The sequence below is a fragment of the Trachemys scripta genome, chromosome 3 (assembly GCF_013100865.1).
Source record: "Trachemys scripta elegans isolate TJP31775 chromosome 3, CAS_Tse_1.0, whole genome shotgun sequence".
Classification (NCBI taxonomy): Eukaryota; Metazoa; Chordata; order Testudines; family Emydidae; genus Trachemys; species Trachemys scripta.
In genome coordinates, this window is record NC_048300.1 from 25525170 (window position 1) to 25548411 (window position 23242).

Genomic DNA, 23242 nt, shown 5'->3' on the forward strand with positions numbered 1-23242 from the left:
AAAGCACAAAGATGAAAGTAGGAGAAAGATACAAGGGAAGCAGTTGGGTGGGAGGGAGGGAGGGAGGGAGGGATTAGAATGAGAAGAGATGTGGGCAGAGGTCGAGCTTTATAGGACCTTGAAGTTAAGCGTTAGCTTGAACTTGATCCTTCATAGGGAACTTCATAGGTAACTACTGAGGAGTTACACTGATCCTAATGAAATGTTCGATTCCCTCTTTGACTGTTTATAGTTATAATAGAATTACATTGGTTGCAAATGCTGTGTCTGCCTGGGCAAAATCCGACAAGAGCACCTCCTTGCAAGAATTACTCTCTCAAGTCATGGAAAAGAAGGAAGTTGTAAAAGGTAAAACCAATACAAATAGAAGGACAATATTATGAAGCATGGAAAATATGGGACCAGATTCTCAGCTGATGCAAATTAGTCTATTTCCATTGATATCAATGGGGCCATGCAATCTTATACTAGCTGAGAATCTGGCCTATAAATTTGTATTTTTCTTTTTAAAATGTGTACTGAGATTTTCAAAGGGGCATGAAAGAATTAAGAGTCCAAATCCCATTTAGAGTCAGTGGAAGTTGGGCCCCTAATTCCTTTAGGTCCCTTTGAAAGTCCTATCCCTAATGATCTTGGGTCATCCATTTCCCCCATGCATGGTGATGCATGTGTCCAGCATTTAGGAAAATAAGATTTTTGCCCAGAAATCTGATAACGGTATAGAAAAATATTCACCAGAGTTATACAGGGATGACTTTGGTCTATGATGTTTTACTACAGTTAAGATGAAGGTGAGGTGTCCTGAGGTGGTTTATACAATCTCCACCTCTCATGTGCTACCCAAATCCCTCACCTTTTTTTTTTTTTCCAGAGTCACAGAGGTCTCCTGCTGCTAGTACTTCAAATCATCCAGGTTATTTAGGCAAGTGAAGTAGAGATGGCAAAGGATCTTTAAAATGTTTTCCAGCCAATTGCCTTAGGCCTTCTGACATGCTCAACCTTTTTATGAGCATTAAGCACACTCCCAAAACTGTCAAGATCATCTCAGGTGCTGCATGAGTAGAGTACAGTGGCATGCTTGGCATCAAATTGAATCTTACTTGTTGCTCTCAACTTGTATTGTTAGACAGATCGGGGAACATACCTCTTATGTTCCTCCACTCTGCCCCATCTAATGGGCTTTTGGATTGTGAGTCAAAGTCTGCTCCCATTTACAGCCCTGTAAATCTATGTACTGAATTCAGTGGAATTACTTGGGTGTAACTGAAATCAGAATCTGTCCCTATGTCTGTTGTTCGCTGTTAGTTGGAGTTTAAAGTGTGGTCTCCACCCTTGTCCCAGAGCTAAGAACCAAATTCTGCCCTGACTGACATTCTGTGCAGCTGCATTGGTTGCAGGTGGAACTGTAGAATGTTTCGGTGAGTAGAATTTGGTCCTTAGGGTGTCACCTCTCATTCCTAATCTCTGACAGCCTTAGAGTATGTGTCTGGGGACACAGACAGGGAAACTTTGTTCTAGAATTTACCTGGCCTGATTGAAATTGTTTCCTAATTACATTTCCACTTATGGGAGACTTCTTCAGTCTTGTCAACGCATGAAAAATGCATTAGTTTATATAAGTTTATATATTTGCTTGCTAATGCAAAAGAGCCTGGCTAAAACTTTAAACCCATCTTTCTTGAAAGACACATTTCTATGGATCAAAATCTATTCTCTTTTTGTACTCTTACAGTGTTAATGCTAGTTTTCTCTATTGAAATAATAACACATTTACCTCCCATTGATGTGTCTAATTTTCAGCTGCTGCTGCCTTTAGCATCTCTCATATATTTGAACATGACCCCAGCAAGAGTAAAGAGGCTGAAGATTTGCTTGAATATATTGAAAGGTAAATAGAATGCAACTCTTATATTCTACTTTGTGTAAGCAGTTTACAGCATTACAGAGTTTGGATAACATATCATGTTTAATGCAGTCCTCCAGGGCAAATTAGGATTTTGTAAAAAGAGCACTCTTTTCTTCTTTTTGTGAATTTCTGGTGTTTGTAAAATGTGCTTGCTAGCCTGACAGCCCTGCTGACCTACATCAGTTGGTTATCCATAGACCAGATGCAGCAAAAGCAGCTTTTCCACACTGCTCTACTCATGTGCTTCAACCCTGTCCTGGAAGATCACTTTTGGGGCAGAAAGGGTAGTTTGAACTTCATGGCCCATTCCATCCTTGGCCTCTTTGCTGAAACTGCCAGCAAAGGTACTAGCAGTGGAGGTGGGGGTTTTTTTTTGGTGATATGAACACCTCTGAGGCGATTACCTTGGTCTAGAGTTTTTCCTAAAGATGCCAATAAGTACCTAGTACGATTTTCAAAAGTACTAGGTGCCTGTTGAGAGCTAGGTGCTTTTAAAAATCCCACTGAGCGCCTGTCTTCATCTTTAGGTGCCTAATATCTTTAAAACTCTTGCAACTAAGAAGTGGAATGAAATCATAAACTCATTTCACACAGTCCACTGAACAGTCATTACACGGCAACAGCTTCCAGGTACTACCAACCTAGATTGGATTTGGCCTTAGTTTGATCCGTGAGCTGAAACGCCATATTCCATTATACCAGTCCCTCCCAAATCAGCATCTTAAATATAACATTCATTGAAATCTAACTGGAACAGTTTCTTTCTGGAGATCAATATTTGTTAACCCAACAGCAGTGCGGCAAGTCAGTCTTTCAGGAGAAAATCTAATTGACACAATCAGGAGGTGAATGGTAATAGAGGCATAGCTAGTTTTAGTAGGGACATTTCAGGGGGTTAATCCTAGGCTATCATTATTATAGTCTAGATGTGGTTTCCCTTAACGGAGTAATCTGGGACAAGATTGCACCCCTACTGCCCTCAGATACACTGGGAGGGGATGCAGAGAGACGATATGGTTGATGGAGCCCTGAGGAGGAATTCTGGCTGGGAGCACATGCCATAGTAGCAACTTGGCCACCCTTTGAGCAAGTGCAGTGTACTCTGTCCTCTGTGCCCAGCTGGCGATAAAAGCCAGTGTGGAAACCACGGCACCAGCTTTCCCTGTCCTCCCTGCCTGCTAGCAGCACTGAGGGGGATCAGAGATGACACTATCCAACAGCCATTCTTAGCGCAAAGGGGAAGCTTCTTGCACCCTCCCTCCCCCAGGAGCCCATGCAGAGGCTGAGCAGAATACAGGCAGAATCTCACCATTGAATAGTTAATGCGGATGTAGACAACTTTCTGGGGCACCCTCTTGCGCAACTGGTGTTGTGTGCTATGCAACCTGATTTCCTCATTTAAATGCCATGTCAAGCCTCCTTTCTTTTGGTCAGCTTTCCATTGATGATCCACTTCCTGAACCCCATTGTGTACACTGTGTAAGTTGCTAGGCAGTGGTCAGCATTCTACGATCCAGTGTGTAGTGCCTATACTGATGATGTGTACCAAAATAATACTAAAAGATGAAGGTGAGGGGGAAAAAGTAATTTGGGGAACTGAGAACCACTCTGGACTGCCAGTTGTTGTCACCAGATTTTTTTTTATACAGAAGGACTAGATATTTTAAAATATTCTTTGTATTAAAGCTGTGGTATTGCCCATGTCTTTGACATTTGATACTAGGCTTTCTGGAATTCCTTCCTTGGCTAGTTCACCACATCATCAACTGATCATTTCTTTTTTGTTTTTGTGTCAGTGCTATATTACATTGTCTTTTCCTTCATCTGTCCTAGATTCAATGAATTATTTTCATATGGTCAGTATGAGGCTGCAGCAGTTTATGCTGCAAACTGTCCTAGAGGAATTCTCCGCAATGAAGAAACCATGATGAAATTTAAAGGTATGGAATTTAGATGGAAATACTGTTGGTCAGATTCTCAGCTGGTGTAAATTGACATCACTATTGATTCAAATAGTGCGACACTGACATACGCCCGCTGAGAATCTACCTCTATTACTCATGTTGAAAGAAGCCTTGAGGGGACAAATGTGAATTACTTATGTGTGTTTGGATTTTACATTTAACACTTCAAAGTAAAAATAAAAACAACCTAAAGGTATGCTGCGATTAAAAAATGCATGGCACAAGGTCTCCGAGCCCAGGTCATAGACTCATAGAATATCAGGGTTGGAAGGGACATCAGGAGGTCATCTAGTCCAACTCCCTGCTCAAAGCAGGACCAAATCCCAACTAAATCATCCCAGCCAGGACTTTGTCAAGCCTGACCTTAAAAACCTCTAAGGAAGGAGATTCCACCACCTCCCTAGGTAACCCATTCTAGTGCTTCACCACCCTCCTAGTGAAAAAGTTTTTCCCAATATCCAACCTAAACCTCCCCCACTGCATCTTGAGACCATTACTCCTTGTTCTGTCATCTGGTACCACTGAGAACAGTCTAGATCCATCCTGTCTGGAACCCCCTTTCAGGTAGTTGAAAGCAGCTATCAAATCCCCCCTCATTCTTGTCTTCTGCAGACTAAACAATCCCAGTTCCCTCAGCCTCTCCTCATAAGTCATGTGCTCCAGCCCCCTAATCATTTTTGTTGCCCTCCTCTGGACTCCCTCCAATTTTTCCACATTTTCAACTACCTGAAAGGGGGTTCCAAAGCCTCGTAGTGTGGGGCCCAGAACTGGACACAGTACTCCAGATGAGGCCTCACCAATGTCGAATAGAGGGGAATGATCACGTCCCTCCATCTGCTGGCAATGCCCCTACTTATACAGCCCAAAATGCCGTTAGCCTTCTTGGCAACAAGGGCACACTGTTGACTCACATCCAGCTTCTCGTCCACTGTAACCCCTAGTTCCTTTTCTGCAGAACTGCTTCCTAGCCATTCGGTCCCTAGTCTGTAACAGTGAATGGGATTCTTCCGTCCTAAGTGCAGGACTCTGCACTTATCCCTGTTGAACCTCATCAGGTTTCTTTTGGCCCAATCCTCTAATTTGTCTAGGTCCCTCTGTATCCTATCCCTACCCTCCAGCGTATCTACCACTCCTCCCAGTTTAGCGTCATCTGCAAATTTGCTGAGAGTGCAGTCCACGCCATCCTCCAGGTCATTAATGAAGATATTGAACAAAACCGGCCTCAGGACCAACCCTTGGGGCACTCCGCTTGAAACGGGCTGCCAACTAGACATGGAGCCTTTGATCAATACCCGTTGAGTCCGACAATCTAGCCAGTTTTCTATCCACCTTATAGTCCATTCATCCAGCCCATACTTCTTTAACTCGCTGGCAAGAATACTGTGGGAGACCATATCAAAATCTTTGCTAAAGTCAAGGAATAACACATCCACTGCTTTCCCTTCATCCACAGACCCAGTTATCTCCTCATAGAAGGCAATTAGGCTAGTCAGGCATGACTTGCCCTTGGTGAATCCATGCTGACTATTCCTGATCACTTTCCTCTCCTCTAAGTGCTTCAGAATTGATTCCTTGAGGACCTGCTCCATGATTTTTCCAGGGACTGAGGTGAGGCTGACTGGCCTGTAGTTCCCCGGATCCTCCTCCTTCCCTTTTTTAAAGATGGGCACTACATTAGCCTTTTTCCAGACATCTGGGACCTCCACCAATTTCCATGAGTTTTCAAAGATAATGGCCAATGGCTCTGCAATCACATCTGCCAACTCCTTTAGCACCCTCAGATGCAGCACAGCTGGTCCCATGGACTTGTGCTCATCCAGTTTTTCTAAATAGTCCCCACCCACTTCTTTCTCCACAGAGGGCTGGTCACCTCCTCCCCATGCTATGCTGCCCAGTGCAGCAGTCTGGGAGCTGACCTTGTTTGTGAAGACAGAGGCAAAAAAAGCATTGAGTACATTAGCTTTTTTCACATCCTCTGTGACATGGTTGTCTACCTCATTCAGTAAAGGGCCCACACTTTCCTTGACTTTCTTCTTGCTGCTAACATAACTGAAGAAACCCTTCTTGTTACTCTTAACATCTCTTGCTAACTGCAACTCCAAGTGTGATTTGGCCTTCCTGATTTCACTCCTGCATGCCTGAGCAATATTTTTATACCCCTCCCTGGTCATTTGTCCAATCTTCCACTTCTTGTAAGCTTCTTTTTTTGCGTTTAAGATCAGCAAGGATTTCACTGTTTAGCCAAGCTGGTTGCCTGCCATATTTACTATTCTTTCTACACATCGGGATGGTTTGTTCCTGCAGCCGCAATAAGGATTCTTTAAAATACAGCCAGCTCTCCTGGACCCCTTTGCCCTTCATGTTATTCTCCCAGGGGATCCTGCCCATCTGTTCCCTGAGGGAGTCAAAGTCTGCTTTTCTGAAGTCCAGGGTCCATATTGGACCGGCCTTCCGAGGGAAACGGTGGGGGCGACGGACCTGTCTGGTTTTAAGATTAAGTTGGATACGTTTGTGGAGGGAATGGTTTAATGGTAAAACATAGTAGCCAAGGAAAACCAAGCAATGGTACATGAATAGCATAATGGCCAACAAGGGTCAGGCTAGAGACTCTTGCCTATATGCTCGGGGTATTACTGATCGCCATATTTGGGGTCGGGAAGGAATTTTCCTCCAGGGTGGATTGGCTGAGCCTCTGGAGGTTTTTCGCCTTCCTCCGCAGCATGGGGCAGGGATCACTAGCAGGAGGGTCTCAGCCAATTGAAGTCACTAAAACACAGGATTGGGGACTTCAACGGCAGAGTCCAGGGAAGGGTCTTGCGGCCTGCAGCATGCAGGGGGTCAGACCAGATGATCATAATGGTCCCTTCTGACCTTAAAGTCTATGAGTCTATGAGTCTATATTCTGCTGCTCTCCTTTCTTCCTTGTGTCAGGATCCTGAACTCGACTATCTCATAGTCACTGCCTCCCAGGTTCCCATCCACTTTTGCTTCCCCTACTAATTCTTCCCTGTTTGTGAGCAGCAGGTCAAGAAAAGCTCTGCCCCTAGTTGGTTCCTCCAGCACTTGCACCAGGAAATTGTTCCCTACACTTTCCAAAAACTGCCTGGATTGTCTGTGCACCGCTGTATTGCTCTCCCAGCAGATATCAGGGTGATTAAAGTCTCCCATGAGAACCAGAGCCTGCGATCTAGTAACTTCTGCTAGTTGCCGGAAGAAAGCCTCGTCCACCTCATCCCCCTGGTGTGGTGGTCTATAGCAGACTCTGACCACGACATCACCCTTGTTGCTCACGCTTCTAAACTTAATCCAGAGACTCTCAGGTTTTTCTGCAGTTTCAAACTGGAGCTCTAAGCAGTCATACTGCTCTCTTACATACAACGCAACTCCCCCACCTTTTCTGCCCTGCCTGTCCTTCCTGAACAGTTTATATCCATCCATGACAGTACTCTAGTCATGTGAGTTATCCCACCAAGTCTCTGTTATTCCAATCACATCATAATTCCTTGACTGTGCCAGGAATTCCAGTTCTCCCTTCTTGTTTCCCAGGCTTCTTGCATTTGTGAATAGGCACTTAGGATAACTCGCTGATCATCCCACTTTCTCAGCATGAGCCAGGAGTCCTCCCCTCTTGCGCTCTCCTGCTTGTGCTTCCTCCCAGGATCCCATTTCCCCACTTACCTCAGGGCTTTGGTCTCCTTCCCCCGGTGAACCTAGTTTAAAGCCCTCCGCACTAGGTTAGCCTGCCTGCTTGCGAAGATGCTCTTCCTTCTCTTCGTTAGGTGGAGCCCATCTCTGCCTAGCAATCCTTCTTCTTGGAACACCATCCCATGGTCAAGGAATCCACAGCCTTCTCTCTGACACCACCTGCATAGCCATTTGTTGACTTCCACGATTCAATGGTTTCTACCAGGGCCTTTTCCTTCCACAGGGAAGATGGACGAGAACACCACTCGTACCTCAAACTCCTTTTTCCTTCTTCCCAGAGCCACGCAGTCTGCAGTGATCCGCTCAAGGTCATTCTTGGCAGTATCATTGGTGCCCACATGGAGAAGCAGGAACGGGTAGCGAGCCGAGGGCTTGATGAGTCTCGGCAGTCTCTCCGTCACATCATGAATCCTAGCTCCTGGCAAGCAGCACACTTCTCGGTTTTCCCAGTTGGGACGGCAGATAGATGACTCAGTCCCCGTAAGGAGGGAGTCCCCGACCACCTCCTGTCTCCCTCTCTTGAGAGTGGTGGTCAGGTGCTATTGCAATGCAAATAATAAATAATAATATATCAATAATAAAAAAGGATCAAAGCAAGGAAACTGGGTTAAAGTTGCCTTTACTGTTAACTATAAAACCGACATCCTCTGCAGAAAGTTCTATAGGTGTATTTTCAAAATAATATGCAGGCATTTCACTAGGCAACTCCATGTAGACTCAGTGGTTTAAATCCACACATTTTGCTATGAAAATTTGCCTTTAGGTGTTCACAGATAATGCCCAATCATGTGATGTGCCACCATCTTCTATACTGAGCAGCCTCAACTTTCATTGACTAGCATGGCAGCAGAGGGGGCTCAGCATCTTGCAGGATTGAGCCATTAGTTGGAATTTGTCCAGGGCATTCTGAGGACATCAGCAAAGCAAAAAAACAAAACCAACAAACAAACAAAAAAAAAAACATATTGGAAAACTTAAAATGCTATTTTCCAAAATATTTTGCTCAGTGACTTTCCTTTCCCTCCTTCTAGCTCTTGGTGCTGTTAAAGGGAGGATTCTACCTTTGCTGAGATATTTTGAGGCCCTCATAAGCTCAAGTGCTGCAGTTAAACATCCTCTGTGTGCAGCCATGACTCTGGAAGCAATCAAATGTGCATTGTTTGAAAAACAGTTAAATCTAGTTATGCACTGGGTCACACAGCAAAGGTAAGCAGGCCTGTAGTGTACTTGGATTCATATGGGTATGTGCCCTTCCCCTGTGAAAGTTGCATTCATGCTTTTCCTAAGTGATCAGGAAAAAAAAAAAACACTCTCCTTTTCTTGTGAATTAGAACCATGCAAACACAATATCACAAAATGGCAATCTCACAGATACATTACTTTGATGCCATTTATTAAATTCACCGTGGTATACACCAAGACAAATGAACAGCATGAAAAGCTATTTTTGCAGAATGCAACATTTAATTTAAGATATCGGCCTTGTTAGATCGCTGTAGACCAAAATTTTGTTTCAGGCCCTTTTTACTGTAGTTAAAAGTTATGTGAAAATCAGATTGTGAGACCGTTTTTTGTTCTGGTACCATTTTTTAAACATTAGAAACCTGCAGTTATTGGAATAGCTAGAAGTTTTGGTTTTACTCTTATGTGTGTCTGTTTCTATAATAACAGCAGTATCCAGAGCTGGCTTTAGGCTAATTCCCCCGGAATCGGGTCCCGCGCCTAACAGGGCCCTGCGCCTTAGGCGCCTTTTTAATTTTTTTTACTCACCCAGCGGCGGTCCGGGTCATCGGCAGCACTTAGGCGGTGGGGGCGGTTCTTCACTCGCTCCGGGTCTTCAGCGGCATTTCGACGGTGGGGGGTCCTTCAGTGCCGCGGAAGACCCGGAGCGAGTGAAGGACCCCCCACCGCCGAAGACCCGGACCGCCGTCGGTATTCGAATCGGGCCCCGCAGTTCCTAAAGCCGGCCCTGGCAGTATCTATACGGTATTTAGTACAGTTACTTCAAGAGACATCTGAACTGGAAACTCAAAGCTATCCTCTATCCCCTGGATTTCATTTGTGGGGGTTGAAGTATTCAAATTTGAATCTCCAGAACTAAAAGTGCCTCTGCAATTTTGCTCTTGGATCAAATCCTAAACCGGAAGGAACCTATTTTCCAGATCCAGTTCGGATGCATCTTAAAATAGTGAAAATCCCACAAGAACAGTTTGGGAGATTTCCACTGTTCAGCATGGCATTAATCTAATTAGAATTCTGACATATGGGGCATTTCTCTTTATGGCTTATCCTACCACACGCAATAATCTTCCCAAAAGAGCCATTATTGCATATTTTATCACTAGAATTATAGTCATTGCTAAATCAATAGGATACTGGAAATTATGTTGAAATGTCAAGCCAGGCCTTGTATATTCAGGAGGACAGGAAACCTACATCCTTTTGCCAAAACTATAAAGTTAGTAAAGATGTCTTAGCCTGATGCACACTCTGAAGTGCTTTATTATGACTTTAGAATGGGACTGTACAAATATTAAAAAATTCTAAAATTACTTGAATTGTAGGCAGAGCTGGTAGCGACACCAAAGTTAAGGGTGCCTAACACTCTCCATCATAAGAACCCATTTTCAATTGCTTCTACTTTGCAAAGCTTTACCTATTCAGGCTGAAATTTTCCATGCCAGATGTCTGCCTCAGTCTGAATTTCTTTGCAAAGTTTAAACAAAACCATTTCTGAGAATGATATTAGAGAAAAGAAGGTTGTTTTGCCAATGTTAAAAAAAAAAAAAAAAAATTCTTCTCAACATTTCTATGAAGAGTTCTGGAGCCTGAACTCCAAGTTGGAGTATGAACTTGAAATTTGTCAGAGTAGCATTGGAGTCAGGGAGGTGTTTTTTCCTGCCCCTGAGGCAGTCCATCCAAATTTGGCCAAGTTATAAGCATCTGAAATCTCCAGATATTTTGTCTGCACTGAACTTGCTCTAGCCCCACACAGTTCCTTCATGCCAGCTGCACTGAGTATCCTCTGAGGTTCTTATGTGTCGACCCCACAGAATGCACTGAGTAGGTTCCCAACTCAACAGCAGCAAACTCTTTGCCTGACTTGCCAGGTGTCACAAAGTGGGCATAACACACATTTTCCTTCCCCATACACATCCCTGCACCCCAACTGGAGTTGTAGAACAAACTTGGCCTATTTAATTAATGAATATTGTGAAAGTATGTTTATATATTTCTTTGTATTGAATAGTGCATTCACTTCCCAGTTTTTCTTTTGTTCATCTTAATGCTTCAGTTTCTTTGCTTTTTTGCGGGGAGGGAGAGAATCATTACATGGGTCCCATTGCCAATGAAATTAATAAAATGTTGGGACCTCTGGAAGAAAGGAAGACAGTTGCTTCCTTGGGGCCGCATTCTGCCTTCAGAGATATGGGTACAGTTCCTATTAACTCCAGTGGGTGTTGCACATGCACATCTGACAATTGAGTTACACCATTAGAGACAATCATGAGAGTCTTACTTGGTTCATAGTTCTGGCTAAGAGACGGGCATTACAGCCTTGGGAAAAGGAAGATATTCACAGAATCATAGAATATCAGGGTTGGAAGGGACCTCAAGAGGTCCTCTAGTCCAACCCCCTGCTCAAAGCAGGACCAATTCCCACCTAAATCATCCCAGCCAGGGCTTTGTCAAGCCGGGCCTTAAAAACCTCCAAGGAAGGAGACTCCACCACCTCCCTAGGTAACGCATTCCAGTGTTTCACCACCCTCCTAGTGAAATAGTTTTTCCTAATATCCAACCTGGACCTCCCCCACTGCAACTTGAGACCATTGCTCCTTGTTCTGTCATCTGCCACCACTGAGAACAGCCGAGCTCCATCCCCTTTGGAACCCCCCTTCAGGTAGTTGAAGGCTGCTATCAAATCCCCCCATATTCTTCTCTTCTGGAGACTAAACAATCCCAGTTCCCTCAGCCTCTCCTCATAAGTCATGTGCTCCAGACCCCTAATCATTTTTGTTGCCCTCCGTTGGACTCTTTCCAATTTTTCCACATCCTTCTTGTAGTGTGGGGCCCAAAACTGGACACAGTATTCCAGATGAGGCCTCACCAATGTCAAATAAAGGGGAACGATCACGTTCCTCGATCTGCTGGCAATGCCCCTACTTATACAGCCCAAAATGCCGTTAGCCTTCTTGGCAACAAGAGCACACTGTTGACTCATATCCAGCTTCTCGTCCACTGTGACCCCTAGGTCCTTTTCTGCAGAACTGCTACCTAGCCATTCGGTCCCTAGTCTGTAGCAGTGCATGGGATTCTTCTGTCCTAAGTGCAGGACTCTGCACTTGTCCTTGTTGAACCTCATCAGGGTTTTTTTTGGCCCAATCCTCTAATTTGTCTAGGTCCCTCTGTATCCGATCCCTACCCTCTAGTGTATCTACCACGCCTCCTAGTTTAGTGTCATCTGCAAACTTGCTGAGAGTGCAGTCCACACCATCCTCCAGATCATTAATAAAGATATTAAACAAAACCGGCCCCAGGACCGACCCTTGGGGCACTCCGCTTAAAACCGACTGCCAACTAAACATGGAGCCATTGATCACTACCCGTTGAGCCTGATGATCTAGCCAGCTTTCTATCCACCTTACAGTCCATTCATCCAGCCCATACTTCTTTAACTTGGCGGCAAGAATACTGTGGGAGACCGTATCAGAAGCTTTGCTAAAGTCAAGGAATAACACATCCACTGCTTTCCCCTCATCCACAGAGCCAGTTATCTCATCATAGAAGGCAATTAGGTTAGTCAGGCACGACTTCCCCTTGGTGAATCCATGCTGACTGTTCCTGATCACTTTCCTCTCCTCTAAATGTTTCATAATTGATTCCTTGAGGACCTGCTCCATGATTTTTCCAGGGACTGAGGTGAGGCTGACTGGCCTGTAGTTCCCCGGATCCTCCTTTTTCCCTTTTTTAAAGATGGGCACTACATTAGCCTTTTTCCAGATATCAGGGACCTCCCCCAATTGCCATGAGTTTTCAAAGATAATGGCAAATGGCTCTGCAATCACATCCGCCAACTCCTTTAGCACCCTCAGATGCAGCGCATCCGGCCCCATGGACTTGTGCACATCCAGTTTTTCTAAATAGTCCCGAACCACTTCTTTCTCCACAGAGGGCTGGTCACCTTCTCCCCATACTGTACTGCCCAGTGCAGCAATCTGGGAGCTGACCTTGTTTGTGAAGACAGAGGCAAAAAAATCATTGAGTACATTAGCTTTTTCCACATCCTCGGTCACTAGGTTGCCTTCCCTCATTCAGTAAGGGGCCCACACTTTCCTTGATTTTCTTCTTGTTGCTAACATACCTGAAGAAACCCTTCTTGTTACTCTTAACATCTCTTGCTAGCTGCATCTCCAAGTGTGATTTGGCCTTCCTGATTTCACTCCTGTATGCCTGAGCAATATTTTTATACCCCTCCCTGGTCATTTGTCCAATCTTCCACTTCTTGTAAGCTTCTTTTTTGCATTTAAGATCAGCAAGGATTTCACTGTTTAGCCAAGCTGGTTGCCTGCCATATTTACTATTCTTTCTACACATCGGGATGGTTTGTTCCTGCAGCCGCAATAAGGATTCTTTAAAATACAGCCAGCTCTCCTGGACCCCTTTGCCCTTCATGTTATTCTCCCAGGGGATCCTGCCCATCTGTTCCCTGAGGGAGTCAAAGTCTGCTTTTCTGAAGTCCAGGGTCCGTATTCTGCTGCTCTCCTTTCTTCCTTGTGTCAGGATCCTGAACTCGACTATCTCATAGTCACTGCCTCCCAGGTTCCCATCCACTTTTGCTTCCCCTACTAATTCTTCCCTGTTTGTGAGCAGCAGGTCAAGAAAAGCTCTCCCCCAGTTGGTTCCTCCAGCACTTGCACCAGGAAATTGTTCCCTACACTTACCAAAAACTGCCTGGATTGTCTGTGCACCGCTGTATTGCTCTCCCAGCAGATATCAGGGTGATTAAAGTCTCCCATGAGAACCAGGGCCTGCGATCTAGCAACTTCTGCTAGTTGCCAGAAGAAAGCCTCGTCCACCTCATCCCCTTGGTCTGGTGGTCTATAGCAGACTCCAACCACGACATCACCCTTGTTGCTCACACTTCTCAACTTTATCCAGAGACTCTCAGGTTTTTCTGCAGTTTCATACTGGAGCTCTGAGCAGTCATACTCCTCTCTTACATACAACGCAACTCCCCCACCTTTTCTGCCCTGCCTGTCCTTCCTGAACAGTTTATATCCATCCATGACAGTACTCCAGTCATGTGAGTTATTCCACCAAGTCTCTGTTATTCCAATCGCATCATAGTTCCCTGACTGTGTCAGGACTTCCAGTTCTCCCTGCTTGTTTCCCAGGCTTCTTGCATTTGTGTATAGGCACTTAAGATAACTCATCGATCGTCCCTCTTTCTCAGCATGAGCCAGGAGTCCTCCCCTCTTGCGCTCTCCTGCTTGTGCTTCCTCCCAGGATCCCATTTCCCCACTTACCTCAGGGCTTTGGTCTCCTTCCCCCGGTGAACCTAGTTTAAAGCCCTCCTCACTAGGTTAGCCAGCCTGCTGGCGAAGATGCTCTTCCCTCTCTTCGTTAGGTGGAGCCAGTCTCTGCCTAGCACTCCTCCTTGGAACACTATCCCATGGTCGAAGAATCCAAAGCCTTCTCTTCGACACCACCTGCGTAGCCATTCGTTGACTTCCACGATTCAGCGGTCTCTACCCCGGCCTTTTCCTTGCACAGGGAGGATGGACGTGAACACCACTTGCGCCTCAAACTCCTTTATCCTTCTTCCCAGAGCCACGTAGTCTGCAGTGATCCGCTCAAGGTCATTCTTGGCAGTATCATTGGTGCCCACGTGGAGAAGCAGGAAGGGGTAGCGATCCGAGGGCTTGATGAGTCTCGGCAGTCTCTCTGTCACATTGTGTATCCTAGCTCCTGGCAAGCAGCAGGCCTCTCGGTTTTCCCAGTTGGGACGGCAGATAGATGACTCAGTCCCCCTGAGGAGGGAGTCCCCGACCACCACTACCCTCCTCCTCCTCTTGGTAGTGGTGGTCGTGGAACCCCCTCCCTAGGACAGTGCATCTTTTGCCTTCCAATCGGTGGAGTCTCCTTCTGCTCCCTTCCCTCAGATGGGTCATCTAGTCCACTCTCCGCATTAGTACCTGTAGAGAGAACATGAAAACGATTGCTCACCTGTATCTCCATTGCTGGTGCCTGGACGCTCCTCTTTCTCCTTCTGGTTGTCACATGCTGCCAAACCTCTTCACAATCCATCTGTCCCTGCTGCGCCTGCTCTGAGTCTTCAGAACATTGTGGCCGTAGAAGCATCTCCTGACGTCTGTCCAGGAAATCTTCATTTTCCCTTATGCAACGCAGAGTCGATACTCGTTTCTCCAGCCCTCGAACCTTCTCTTCCAATATGGAGACCAGCTTGCACTTTGTACAGACAAAGTCGCTTCTGTCCTGTGGAAGAAAGACAAACATGGCACAACCTGTGCAGGTTACAACAGCTGATCGCTCACCTTCCATATCACCGTCCTCTTAAGAACTTCCTCAATTGTTGCAGGAACTACTCAGAGAAACCTGCAGATGAAAGCCTCAGTGTGCTCTCCTCAGGCGAACTCCCAGGCAAACTCCCGCTGTTAGCCTCTGCTGTTCACCACTCAGCTGGTTCGCTGCTGACTGCCCTTATATACCAGTCATGCAAATACGGCCTTTGCTAACAAATAAACTGGGTTTGCATTAGCAGAACTTTTCAAAGGTGTGGGCATGAGACTGGAAACATCAAATACCAATATAAACGGGAAGAATGTAGATCTGTTTTTATTTATCCTTCCATTTAGTTTAAACTGAATTAGCTCATGATCACTCAAACCACGGTTGTCCTTTACAACCAATTCTTCTATGAGGTCCTCACTACTCATCAATACCAAATCTAAAATGGCATCACCTCTTGTTGGTTCAGCAACTATTTGGTGAAGAAATCTGTCAGCTATCACATCCCAGAAAATCTGGGCCCTACTATTATTAGTAGCACTTGTCCTTCAATCTGTATCTGGGAAGTTAAAGTCTCCCATAATCACACAATTCCCAGTAGAATTTATTTAATTAAAAATATTAAAGAGGCCTCTATCCATTTCCCTTCCCCATACACATCCCTGCACCCCAACTGGAATCACACAAATACAGGAGAGCTGCAAGGGCTGCAGTTGCCCATTCCAAACACCAGTGGCTAACATGGCACCAGGCATTGGTGAAGAGGCAGTCTGTTCTGTGCTCTTAGATCTCTGCCTGCTGTGGCCCAAGCACATGGGAGGGGAAGGAGGAAACAACCTAATTCAAAAGCAGAGTGGGGCACAAGGACAGAGGGGCACAAGAGCTGAAGGGGAGCAGTCTGGTATTTTCACACACAATCCAGTTCTACTGTACCTGATTCTGAAGTGCTCCAGAGTTATGAAAACACACTAATAACTATCTGGTTTGTTTTATTACCTTGTTTTCTTCAGGCTGACGTTTTGTGAGGCAGTAGGGGATGTGATTTATGACTATGGGGAGGTGGAACCATTCAACAAGTCCAAGTGCTTGGCTTTGGCTCAGATTGCCTACAGTCAGTGTGGTGTGCACAAGAAAGCTGCTCTGTGCTTGTGTAAACAGGGTCAAATTTGTGGAGCAATGGATTATATACAGCAATTCAAACAGCTCACTTTAGGTAAATCACAGAGCATTTATTATATTGTCTTTCATCATTTTTCTACCAATTGTTTATTTCAGGTTTAAAAATTAAATCTTATCATGGTGACATTTTGGACTAAATTTTTAAATGATACATTTTAAATTCACACAAAAAATCCAATTCTGTTCTCATTGAGTCTAATGGAAGCAGTATTTGGCTCTTAACATGCCACTGCATATGTAAATAATATAAATAACTAGAAATGTTGCCCTAAAAGCAACTAAAGTGACTAGTTCAGTTGGAAATAAGGAATTTCTTCAGAGGATCGAGCTTCAGTAGCTCCCTATTGATCTGCCAGAGAGACTAATGTGAGATTGGTAGAGGACTCCATAGCCTAAAGTTTCAAAATCTAAGAGGCTAGTTTGGCCTATCTGTAGTTCTAGCATAGATTCTTAATCTGATAACTAGAGGCTGCAGAGAAATTCTTTAAATATGATAATGGAAACGGAGATGACTGCCTAATGAGTTCTTAGGGTCATTTGCACCTGTGCAAAGTGGTTATAAAACCCTGGCAAATCATAATGGCACCATTTTACACTCTGTACACAAGCTGCACTGCAGTGTAGAATCAGGCCCTCTGAGAAGATGTCTATAAAGCAGATTCTGACCATTAAGCATGCCCAGCCTCTGTCTTGTCAAAGCCCTTCTCGCCAAACTTGACATAGAATGTCGTGAGTGAGTTCCTCTGTCTATGTTTCTTTGACATGAAAATGTCCTGAGGTTTTTATCTGATGGGCTAAAATCCTTAAAATATCCATAGTTTGTTTCTTTTGACACCAGTATATTAGATTCTGTTGTCTCCAAAAGAATCCTGTTTAAAAGCTGTCTGACTGCATCTGGCATTGTCATTGCATAGCAGACCTGCAACTTCAAGGTCTTTTAAAGCCTAAGGAATATTGGCCAAACTAGGAGTGTTTTAATTCACTAACCCCTTTCATTTATTTTTGGATTTCTCTACTAGCAGTTATTCACATTTCTCATTAAGTATTTTATTTCTTGCTTTCTCTTGCTATTCTTCCCAACTTTTTATGTATGTGTGTGTATATATGTGTCTATACATTTTATAGACACACATTATGTAGCATTTCAGTATCTTTTATAAATAGATAATGGTGTATATTTTTATAGCAACATCCCTGACGTCAGAGTCCCTGTGAGTAAGGGTGTCTGTTGCAGCTTGTAACTTTGGAGAAGAAAAAATAATTTAGCTGTAATAATTATTCTTTTAAGATTTAGTTAAATGTAATAGATGAACCCACAACCACTACCCATCTCAGGTGGGACTTCTAGAATCTTTTTTTAATGTTTCCAAATTATGCACCTTTTCAATTTGGAAGCTCTGCGCTGGAGCCAATATTGAGCAGTTAAACTATAGAAAACCTCCTCACCACTCTCATGTTAGGAACATGGGTATAAGATTGAAGAACTACTACAACTCTGTATTTTAGATAACTATATTTTAGAAGTAAGTACTTTTCTCTTTTGTAAAACCATAATCAGATTAATTCTGCATCCAAATACATTGACTGAAGTCCTGATTCTGCAAGCACTTAGACACACATAACAAGTAAAACAAAGCATATGCCTAAATTTTAGCAGTATTAGGCCTAAATTTGGAAGTGAAGACACTTGATCAGTTATGATGGAAAACACAGTTGAACACACAACTAGACAATCATGTCCTATACCCACAGGGGTGAAATCCTGGCCCCAGTGAAGTCAACAAGGGTTTTGCCAGTGGAGCCAGGATTTCACTCCATATGTTTCTGCTCTCATTTAATCACATTTCTTTATAGCTTTGTATTGAAAGCGCATGCAGTTGCATGCCTATTTAGATGTACACTTGCTGTTTTTTACCTTTACAAAAGAGATGGCCCCCCAGGTATTAATACATACTCTGGGTTAAATAATAAGTAAAAAGTGATTTTATTGAATACAGAAAGTAGGATTTAAGTGGTTCCAAGTAATAACGGACAGAACAAAGTGAATTGCCAAGCAAAATGAAATAAAAGTCTACGCCTAATACTGTAAGAAAACTGAATACAGATAAAACCTCACCCTCAGAGGTGTTCCAGTAAGCTTCCTTTTACAGACTAGTCTCCTTCTAGTCTGGGTCCAGCAATCACTCACACCCCCTGTAGTTACTGTCCTTTGTTCCAGTTTCTTTCAGGTATCCTTGGGGGCGAGCCAGCTGAAGACAGAATGGAGGGGTTTCCCAGGGGTTTAAATAGACTTTCTCTTGTGGGTGGATACCCCTCCCTCCCCCTGTGTAGAATTCCAGCTACAAGATGGAGTCTTGGAGTGACATGGGGAAGTCACATGTCCATGCATGACTCAGAACTTACAGGTAGCAGCCATGGTTCACATGCTACCTTGACCGTCCTCAAGTAGTCTTCTCATGTGGATTGGAGCCTTCCAAGATCCATTGTCCGTTAAGTGCTTCTTGATTGGGCACTTAACTTGCATATTCTTTTCTCAAGAAGTTGACCAAATGCCTTACTGAGGCTATTTAAAAATCAAGCAAGTATATAGTCAATATTCATAACTTTTGAATACAAAAATGATTACATGCATACAAATAGGATGAATAGATTCAGTAGATCATAACCTTTGCAGAGATATGTTACATGGCATGCGTAGCATAAAACATATTCCAGTTGTGTCATATATACATCCATAAGCATATTTCCATAAAGCCTTAGGGGTGCAGGTGGGAAAAACAAAGATGATGAAAGAAGTGAAGATATGTTCTGAAAGATCAAAGAATGCTGTTTTGTGAATGCAAACTAATGAAAATGTTGATAGATTTTAAAATGTTGGTTGCACAAGTTCAGATTGCCAGTTGCCAAAAACTGAAGATGACACTAATCTTGTCAAAAATTTTACCAGCCTATTTTAAATTAAAATAGGATTTCCTTCAACATCAGGCATGCATGTATATTTGCTCCACCTCTTTTTTGTCTTGAGCAAACCCATTTATTGTGGCTAATATAGATAAAATTCTGTTCACTATTTATTTTTGAGTTGAGTATTATTCATGGATGTTGACAGGCAATGACATATTGTTCCATATTTATGTCCCTAAGAGAGTGTAATATTGCAAAGCACTGATCCTCAAAATATGTTCTATGGGCACATTCAGAAGAGACTGTGAATGCTGTAGGAAAAGTGAAGAAGTGGGTTATAGAAAGGGATGTGGTTCAGCAGAGGATCTCTCTTTTTTGTACGTTGTTCTACAGAATGAAAAAGTTAAGTTACTGGCCTAAAATAAATTGAGGCATCTATTTATTTTCTGTATTAGTGATTACATCATTTGAAAGTTAAAATTGATTTTTCTTTATATTGGAAGTGTGGATCATTTAGCTTCAGACTTATTACCTTGTAAACAAGTTGCAGATGCACCCTCAAATTATGTTAGTCAAAGAAGTAGGCAGCATAAAGACTACATCACATACTGGATGCATAGATCCTGATTCTCAGCTGCACCCAAGGGGTATACAAAACAACTTGTGGGGGAAAGAGAGGTGCAAAGGGCTTCATGGCACCTCTGTACTCCCCCATTCCTAAACTGACTGTATTGGGCTGGTTCCCTGGAGTGAGTTAGAGCAGACTACATGCTGTTCTAATTTACACTAGCTGGCAATAGCCCCATGCTGTCATCATGGCAGTCAAGGATTGCTGAACTGCAGGGAAGACCCAGTCATGCCCCCTTTCCCCAGCTATGTCCCTTACACTGACAGTCACGAATATGGATAGTATATGAGCAGTTAGACCAGTTCTATAGCAACAAAGCATCCATTACACTGGGGTGATCCTCTTGCAGGTGGCTATGTGGCTTTAGGATTGCTTTGGACAGTGGAGCAGCAAAATAGCAGCCCTAACACAGACAAGAATCTGGGGCACATTCTGTTCCTCAATATAGAGCAAAATTATCTATTTAAACTCTCTTGCTTGTTCTTTTCAGCTTGACCCAAGATATTGACTAGAGAAATGTAAAAATCCCATCTGGTCAACTCTTCTATCTTACTTCAGAAAACATTATGTACTTGCTCAGATACCATACCATCCTCAGTTAACATTTATAGTACCTGAGACTGGTCAGTGTGAATTCTCCAAAAACAATAGATACGCACCTTAAGCAACATCATAGATCCATCAAAATTCAGCTATTAGGCCCCACTCTAAATATTTTATCTTTGCTCAGGAAGTTTTATCATTGACTTTAATGAGGCCAGAATTTCACCCTCCAAATTGACAGGTATCTGAGGTTGTAAAGAGCGTTCGTATCCTGTCCAGTCATTTAGCCACACTGTACATATTTAGGGCCCAGTCATGCAGGAAAGGCAGTAGATACTGAAGATGTTTAGCATGCTGCAGGATTGTGCTACTTGGCTCTTATTTTTCCTCATGCCCTTTCCTCCATCCACTCAGTCATTTCTCTTTAAATGATTTCTCTCCAATTATGTCAACCTTCATCTGTTGCTGTGGTGCCTATAACTGTTGCAGCATTCTAATGTAGGTGCTGTCTCACCAGTGGCATTTAGAGAGAGGGGCTATCACTTCACTGTTCTGGGATGTGACGCCTCTGTGTAAGCAAACTAAAATCACATTAGCTTCTCTTTGTGCCCATATAGCAATGCAAGTTCATATCACTTTTGCACTCTGCAATTCCCTAGGCCCCTTTTCAACATTGCTGCTTTCCAAGTATCTCTTTCCCATTTAATATCTTCCTTCAGATTTTTATTCCTCTGTTCTGTTAGGTTGCATTTTCCAGTCTGATTTTATTTCTTGCCAATATTTCTAACAACTTCAAGGTATCTCTTATTATTTCTGTCTTCTTTGATATTTGCAACACTTCCCTAGTTAGTATCATCTGTGAATTTAATTATTGTGCTGTTTATCTTTTCTTCCAGATAAATGAGACCAGGTTCTGATCTCATGTATACTAGTTTTACACAAACTTAATTGAAGTTTCACCTGATTTACAGTGGTCAGTGAGATCAGAATTGGAGTTATCATGCTTGTGTGTTTGTGTGAACACCCACAAATGTATAGTGACCTGGATGTTTGTTTTCAGATGATTACTTATTCCTACTGAAAAACTGTCCTAGTATTGAGCTAATTCATTGTCTAACTCAAGAGTGGAATGAGAAACCAGCATTATTATCCATTGGGGCTACGATCCTCTCACTCATTGATACTGATCACAAAGAGCATGGTTTACAACTGTTAGAGGAAATAAACATGGGTGAGAAGAGTAAGTACAATAAGATGTAATTAACAGACATTTATAGTGAAGTTATGTAAATGTCACATTTCTCTATTTTCATTGCAGTATCTGGGAAGTTCCAAAACAATTCAATTGTAAATGACAATAAAATGAAAGTTATTGAGGTCACAATCATTTAATTGTGTTAACAAATTTAATTCAGCTAATTTAAAAACACATAGTTAATCTTTTCCCTTTGTACCATGTGTCCATTGACATTTTCCAAAAAACAAACCCCAAATCCATAAATTATTGTGTCATTGATGCTCCTATTGTCCCTAATCTATAATGGAGAGTGATTAAAATCTCACTACTCATGGTACTCCCTTTGATATCAAAAAAGTTACTTTTGCCATCTGCTACAGCCTGCCTTGCTCAGTCCTGTGTTCAGATTAGCACTTTTGGTAGGGTCTGCTGCAAGTTCCTGTACTTTCTTCTAGAGTTAAGGACCTTTCTTGGCCATGTAATTTGGCAACTTGGCACATTTGTTTTTTCCCCTTGCAGTGATGATTACTCCCAACTGATGGCCTTATCTTACTCCCACTGAAGTCAAGAGCAAAACATACATTAACTTTAAATAAATACATTAAATTAAATAAATAAAAGGCAGAATTGGCCACACATTCTCCAGTCTTTCTGCTTTTCGTGGGGTTTCAGACATGATTTTCAGTGCTGTGGTAGGAGGTGCTTTTAATCTTTATAAATAAAGTAAACACTACTTTTCTGATGGATTTTTGATCAGTTATCTCTTTATTTGGTCCTTGACCTTACAATTTATCCAACTGGAAAAAGAATTATTGATCTGTAGTCATATTATCCCCTAAGATCATACCTCTTTCTGTTCTTTGTTTAATATGAGCAAAGCAGAAACTGAGGGTAAATACTGTGCCACTACATGATATTTTTTTCTTCATCAGATGCACTGGAACAAGTTATTTTAAATGATACGGTCTGTACCTTGGAAGGTTGGAAGAAGATCGCAGATACATGTGCAGAAAATAAGCATGAAAAATTGTCTCAAGAAATTCTCTCGATCCTTACCTCACAGGAAGGAGTGGTTCAGATTTCTCCATTTGATGATGATGATGATGTAAAGATAATGGAACACGTTTTCTTGTAATTCTTCTGTAAAGCAATTGGTGGAGCTCTAACAACATTCAACCTAAGCATCGTTTTAGTTGCTTCTATGAATTATAGTAAACATTTATCACTCAGAAATAGAGCTGAGACTTCTTTTTGCCATCAAACGTAAATTAGTAGCCCCTTTTAATACTTGTGTGTTAACTGGGAAGGTATTTTCATTGTAGAACAAACTTGGCCTATTTATTTAATTAATATTGTGAAAGTATGTTTATATATTTCTTTGTATTGAATAGTACATTCACTTCTCAGTTTTTCTTTTGTTCATCTTTATGCTTCAGTCTCTTTGCTTTTTTGCAGGGAGGGAGGGAATCATCACATGAGTCCCATTGCCAATTAATAAAATGTTGGGACCTCTGGAAGAAAGGAAGACAGTTGCTTCCTTGGGGCCACATTCTGCCTTCAGAGATATGGGTACAGTTCCTATTAACTCCAGTGGGTGTTGCACATGCACATCTGATAATTGAATTACACCATCAGAGAAAATCATG

General features: G+C 42.8%; 1 protein-coding gene across 5 annotated transcripts in view; it reads left to right on the plus strand.

Moving 5' to 3' along the window:
• CLHC1 (clathrin heavy chain linker domain containing 1) overlaps positions 1-22829 on the plus strand; it is a 31161-nt gene extending 8332 nt beyond the window's left edge. For 4 of the 5 annotated variants that reach the window (XM_034764310.1, XM_034764309.1, XM_034764312.1 and 1 more), the window contains exons 6-12: positions 233-348; positions 1801-1888; positions 3740-3846; positions 8607-8781; positions 16116-16318; positions 21420-21599; positions 22529-22829. In XM_034764310.1, coding sequence (XP_034620201.1) covers positions 233-348; positions 1801-1888; positions 3740-3846; positions 8607-8781; positions 16116-16318; positions 21420-21599; positions 22529-22731 — 1072 coding nt within the window. In that variant the 3' untranslated portion in view covers positions 22732-22829. The remainder of the gene's footprint in view (positions 1-232; positions 349-1800; positions 1889-3739; positions 3847-8606; positions 8782-16115; positions 16319-21419; positions 21600-22528) is intronic. The other variant, XM_034764314.1, reaches the window with a different exon arrangement.
• The last annotated feature ends 413 nt before the right edge of the window (positions 22830-23242 follow it).